Below are 6,696 nucleotides of genomic sequence, written 5' to 3'. Positions count from 1 at the left end.
CTGCCTGTGCGTGTGTGCGTGTGTGTGTGGCCTGTGCTATGTGTGTTGTGTGTGTGTGGTATATTGCAGGCCCACCCTGGTGCTGGAGTCGTTAAGTGCAGAGTAAAGGAGCACTGTTGCGGTGTCAGAAGCGCCAGGGAGTGCTGTGGTTCCTGATTCTACAGCCCCTTGTGCTCGGCGCTTTTCGGCACGACCCGCACTACGGCACATGTTGACAATACGCGGTACTGCTTTCCAGGGAACCTGCACCTCGTTGCTGGTCAACACCACAGGGTCTGTCTGCCTCTGCTCACACTCACATTGTCACTCTAGTTTCCATCGGTAAAATGACTACAAAAAATTAGAGTGGTGCAGGAATGAGTTACAATCCTTGAATTGAGTTAGCATTCATCACTTCAGCGTTCACTGGCCTTTAAGTCAATGGTCACACTGCTAACATTAACATTAGAATGAACTTCCCCAGGGTCGTCGACCCCATCCCTGACATCGTTCACTGTGATTCAGGCCAAGAATGAGCTGCGAGGAAATCTGAGGGCCTCCTTCGTTAGACGCTCAGGCCCCACTGTGGGATGCGCTGCGGCCATCGGATCTCCATTTTCCCCTCCTCTGAGAGAGGGGTCATACTGGTGGGTTCTTTGCTCAGCCGTAAATAATGCCAGGCACTGCCAACTTTTCACACACTGATTCCTTTAAGTTCACTGCCCATAATTAGATTCAATTCTAATTAACCGGACACAAAGGAAATCTGATACAGATTAAGGTTTTGGTCATGCTACGTTTTCACTGCCTGGGCTTGCGCAATTTAAACATTTTTTACTGTCATTGCTGAGTCAAACGCGACACCAGTGATATTACAAGCTTTAGTAGAAAGTGCGACAGAAAATCTAAATATGTTGATAGAACTCAACACGCATGGAAATGTTATCATGTATTGAGACACACACACACACACACAGCAGTGGCGCTCAGTCACTAGGGGGGCTTGGACTGTGGCAGCCGGTCGGGTCGCCGGTCAAGTCCCGACCAGTTCACCTCCTGCCCACTGCGTTGGTGCCTTTGAGCCAAGGCCACGGACAACCTTCCCCCCTAACTTCCCATTGCTCCACGGGGTGCTTTTGTGCCAATAAGCTGCCCACTGGCTTCCTGCTACTAGGGATGCGCGTTAAAAGCATAGGCACATGTTCACTGGTGTGTGCCCTCTGCTGGCTTGCCATGTTGTGTGTACCATTTACAGCAGCGGGTTTCCTCCCGTCCAATTTCTATTCAAAATTCTTTACACATTGGAGAGCGCTTCATTCAACAACAACCCACCTGACCTGAAATGGGATTGTTTAATTGATTGAGCAAAATGTATTCTTCTTCTTCCCAATTGAATATATACATGTCTGATACGGGAAATTAATTTCTGCTGCCATATTAATGCCACTGGTTTTAATTGAATGTCTTGCATGCTATTTTCTGAATCAGGATTTCGTTTTTGCTCTGCTTATAGTTGGCATAGTAATTATCTCTTCTAAATCTTACCGCTGTTACTCTTGTTATTTCACAGTTCCAAAACCTCCTGTTGATATTAATGTGTTTAATGGAAAGCAGAACTAATATGGTTATATTGACAATATTTTCAGTCCCATAGTGGATGAAACCAATTATGTACAACAAGTTTAAGACCCCCCCCCCCCCCCCACCCCCACCCCCCCTCCGTCCCACCCCCCTCCCGTCAGGTGGACGGTATCAGGATGGAGCTTCCTGTCCGTCTGGAGGGAGGCAGCATCTCCATAACAGCGTCTGGAATCAGAGGCACGCTCCTATGTGATTTTGGCGTGGAGGTCACGTTTGATTGGTCCACACTCCTCATGGTGTCCATCAGCAGCAGTTACTTTGGTAATGTGGCCGGGCTCTGTGGAAACTACAACGGTGACCCGGAGGACGAGCTGATGCAGGCGGGGGGGCGGCCGGCTGCCAATTTGACGGACTGGGCCTCCACTTGGAGCCTGGAGGACAACGACCCCTTCTGCTACCACTTCTGTGAGGACGTGTGTCCGCAGTGCTCAGACCAGGACCGCGTCAAGTCAGTACCTCCTTCAATGAGCACTCTTTAGATATTCAGTGTCACTCATTATAAACGTGAACATCACTACATAACTAGAGAATGCAATTCCTGAAGACATTGCTGTGTGACCACTATGTGGGTATGTGATGTAAGGGCGTGGCTAAAGTATTGGGGCTGGGGGAAGTAATGACTAAAGACATCATCTCTGTGCTGAGGGCGAAGATTCCTTCACAAAACGCTTTATGAGCTACTGTATAATATTTCTGGAATTATGAAAGTTATGAATGTCCGGAGTAATAGCACCCATATGGAACAAGAAAGCAATCAAAAAAAGATGCGGAATAATAATAAATAATTATTTTTGTTCTGACTTAGCATTCACACCAAATAAACGAAGATAATTTTAAACGTTTTTAGTAGTTTATGGAAAGAACAAAAAAACGACTATACTAATTAACATGTTCTAATGAGCACTAAACAGGAAGTGCAGCTCTGGATTATGAGATGTTTTGATCATAAAGGAAGTGACATTTTGAGCTGCTAAACATTCCCCCAAAATCTCGACTAGACAGCCCAAGATAAGGAAAGTCATTAGCTTTCATCCTGCGGGGACACAGGACATTATGTTAACACAATAATACTTTCTTTTCAGATCAAGTCTAAAATGTTCCTGCACAGCAGCTCCATTTTCAACACATATTTAAGATAAGAAAGAAAATACACCCCCCTAAACATTTCAATCACTAAAGACAAATTATGTCAACACCTTTCACATACCTGTATTAGTTAGTTGAAAACAATATATTAAGTTTAACCTAATATTTGTTATTTATTCCAAAGTCAACGTTTGAGTATTTTCAGTGTTACCTCCTCAGATCTATCACGATTTGGAGCAACTGAAATGATGACCTAAATGTGTTTTATTAAAATGATATAATTTGAGGAGATGCCAATAATCCTCTGTATTTCCCCGATCTCCTCCTCAGGTACACAGGCCCAGACTACTGCGGGATAATAAGCGACAAGAAGGGCCCCTTCGCTGGTTGTCATGGCAGCCTGTCGGTAGCAGAGAATGTGGCAGATTGTCTGTACGATGTGTGCACCAATGAAGGGCGACAGGAAGTGCTGTGTGAGGCCCTGAGCACCTACCTGGCCGAGTGCCAGGAAGCTGGAGCATCTGTGTTGCCATGGAGACAACTGGCCAAATGTTGTGAGTAACATACTGTCAGTGGTGTAATGTAACTAAGTACATGTAATCAAATGTACTAAGTAGAACATTGAGGTACTTGTGCTTTACTTGAGTATTTTCCCATTATTTTACTCCACTACATTTATTTTATATATTTAGTTACTTTGAAGATTTAGGTTAATTTAATGTAATTTAATGTAAATTAACACATAATTATCATATATTATTATTGGTTAAGATCAACAGTAGTGTTTACAGTAATTCAAACGGACCCCACCTTTACCAAGTACAACACTGAAGTGATTAACACATTAATACACCAATCATTTGAATACAATATTTAATTAAAACTGCGGTCGCACATGTGCGCGCAGTGATGAGCGGGCCCTCGCGTCCGTGCGCCTGTCGGGGAGGGCGGCCGGTCGTCCCGGCGTCAAGCAGACACGCGCGAGTCCTCGGAAATGAGCCGTTTGTCATTTCTATAATTTTCGCGTCCCAGACTCCCAGGTCCTCCGGCAGCAACCCGGAAACGGATGTCGGCGCGCTGTCTCGAAAGAAAACAAATTTCTCTAAAGGCTCGTCGAGGTTCGATTATCGAGGAGGCTGTCTGGAGGAGCCGTAACCGAGGATACACTGATTTAGAGGAGATAGGAGTGTCTTTGGAGGAGCTATAACCGAGGGTCCACTGATGCTGAGGAGAGAGGAGAGAGGAGTCTCTCTGGAGGAGCTATAACCGAGGGTACACTGAAGTATTCTCCGGAGACGATTTCAGCCAACAGTGATGTTTAAAAGAGGTGTGACGCATGGCTGGACTTATGTCAACAAAGCACAGCTCTGCAAACTGTTCCCGTTGTGATTATAAGTTATTTGAGATGATCAAATGTGCATCAGACTTTCTGCCCTTTACCGTTTGTTTACTCACTTATCAGATCTCCCCTGGATGTTAGGCTATTTCTTTTTTTAATACAACTGCTTTCATTGTGAGGCGATGTTTACAGTGAGAACAGCTGCTGAGGTCAGTGCAGAAAGCAGAACAGTGTGTATAATCTATATGGCTCAATAATATATGTGACAGGCCTACATTTCACACTTTATTTGTAGGCTTTAGGAGATATCTACAAATAAACAGTAGATGTTTTTAATGAAACCATATAGTGCTTCACATAATAAAATATACAAGGGATGTAGCCTGATATTTAGTTATGCTTTAGGAGCTGTTTGTTGTACAATGTGTAGAGTGTATGTGTGTGTTGTACATTGTGTAGGTGTGTGTGTGTGTGTGTGTGTGTGTGTGTGTGTGTGTGTGTGTGTTTGTGTGTTTGTGTGAGAGTTGATGTGCCTGGCAGACAGGCGGGTCTCAGTAGCTTAAGGTAGTATCTGACATATAAATGGTGAAAAATGGTACATTCTCCATTAGCTTACGAGCCCCATGTTCAAGCGATCAACTATTCCTTCACAATGTCGCAACACATTGGATATGCGCTTAAATTGCCCTAGATTGGAATTTTTCCGATCTGTTCCCTATGACGAAATAGCACAAATGTGCTTAAAAATCATGAAAAACGCCCATTTTTCAAAATGGCCAGCTTTCTGTGGGGCGGGGCTAATGAAAAGCAATTTGAAATATGTGTGCAATCATAATAGCAATGTGTATACAGCGTTTCGTGAATATCGGAAAAACTATATGCGAGCAGTTTGGACCAATTTGCGACATGTAAATCGTCAAAAATGGTGTATTCGCTGTTAGCTTACGACCTCCACGATTGAGCTATCAAAAATGTTCTTCTCAATTTAGCGTCATATTGGATAGGGGCTGAACTTGTCCTGGATTGGAATTTTTCCGATCATTCCCCGAGGAGGAGTTCGCAAGAATGTGCTTAAAATGCATGAAAAACACACATTTTTCAAAATGGCCGACTTCCTGGGGGGCGGGGCTAATGGAAGCTATTTACAAATATGTCCGCAACTCCATGAGGAATGTCTGTGCCAAAATTCGTGAAGTTCTGAGAAACTATATGTGACTACCACACAATAGGGGGCGCTAGTGAGCAGTTTTTTAGAAAAAATTACGTGTTTTGTTTTACATTCTCTTAAAGGTTGTGGGCTCTGACGTGTCCCAAGTTTTGCGTCCGAAGCTCATTTTATGCTATCGCAATAAAATTAAAAGTATAGGCCACGCCCACATTCTGCATTTGTTGTGACACTTTAAATCTCAGTTCGTAGTCACCCCCAGAGTATGTGCAAAAAAATAATAAAAAATGTGTTCATCCCTTCTTGAGTTATACATTTGTGTTGTTTTTGGGGCCCCCTATAGTCCAAAATGAAAATTATTTGGTGTGCCTATTCCCCAAGACAGACTGAACCTATCCACCAAAATATGTGATGTTTGGATACATTGTTGATGAGTTATGAGCATTTCTTTCTAAGCCCCGCCTTTTTGCGAGTACGTTTTGATTAATGGCTGCAATATTTATCGTCTGAACTTGCTCATTTTCTACGGTAATGTGTTCAATTGAAATTTAAGTGAATATTTCACCGTTTTGAACATTATGCTAATTTAAAGTAGGCGGAGCTTAGGTGTCCAATAGGATTATTTGTAGAGCAGGTCCACCAGGATAAGTGTGCAACATCTCAGGTCATTTGGACTTACGGTGCAACTTCGTAAATCTTTCACAAAATGGGAATGGCCATAGGTGACGTTAGCGAGTATTTTGGAAAATTTGAAACCATTGACTCCAGAATGTTGCTATTTTTACCGGTCCTGGCGTCCGTGCAAAATTATACAACTTTTTGAGCGTCCTAAAGCCCTCAAAAAAAGGAAAGATGGCGTGGAACAATAATAATACCACAAAGAACAATAGGTTCCTCGCACTTCGTGCTAGGACGCCGTTGGGTCCTAGCACTCCGTGCTTGGGCCCTAATTAGGCTTCAATCTGAAAGAAATCAGGACTCAAATGGACAGAGCATAGAAACTGAAAGCTGCTTCTACATGAAGCTTGTGGGAAGAATATTAAGGCAGCAGAGCGTGATACAATCCCCTCCAGGGGTGTGCCTGATGGGATCAAATTGTGTCATGTGGCTATAATTGGATTTCATGATAAAGCATGGATGGCATGGTCCCTCCGCTTGATAAAGAGGCACTGCTATTCTGAGTTTTTGAACTTTGTTTGTAAAGAAGCAGTTGTTGCATGAAGTGATAAAGAGGCGTTCACTGGCCGCTGATATCGAGAGGGATGTCAGACTGTCAAAAAATAAGGCATTTGTATTGCTATTTTTGGCGATGAACACCATTTTTTTAATTAAAACATGTTATCTTTTGAGATGTGTTGTTCGCCACCTGCATTTCATTTTTCAACATTCTCTTTTTTGGAGCTCCACCAGTGTGGCATCTCTCTATGGTGGGTTTTTATAAGCGACAATTTGACATTAGTTGCGGAAAAGGGCATCAATGAGATTT

General features: G+C 43.2%; 1 protein-coding gene across 1 annotated transcript; it reads left to right on the top strand.

Annotated features, from left to right (window-relative positions):
• Nucleotides 1-581: 581 nt before the first annotated feature.
• On the top strand, nt 582-3,268 carry LOC104957688 (IgGFc-binding protein-like). Its single transcript, XM_010785344.1, has 3 exons — nt 582-626; nt 1,722-2,068; nt 3,037-3,268. The coding sequence occupies exons 2-3, from the start codon at nt 1,737-1,739 to the stop codon at nt 3,266-3,268; spliced, it is 564 nt and encodes a 187-aa protein (XP_010783646.1). The 5' UTR covers nt 582-626; nt 1,722-1,736.
• The last annotated feature ends 3,428 nt before the right edge of the window (nt 3,269-6,696 follow it).

This window comes from Notothenia coriiceps, unplaced genomic scaffold (genome assembly GCF_000735185.1).
Source record: "Notothenia coriiceps isolate Sejong01 unplaced genomic scaffold, NC01 NC01_scaffold00027554, whole genome shotgun sequence".
Taxonomy (NCBI): Eukaryota; Metazoa; Chordata; class Actinopteri; order Perciformes; family Nototheniidae; genus Notothenia; species Notothenia coriiceps.
Note: the sequence above shows the minus strand (reverse complement) of the source record. Positions and strands in the feature narration are given on the sequence as shown.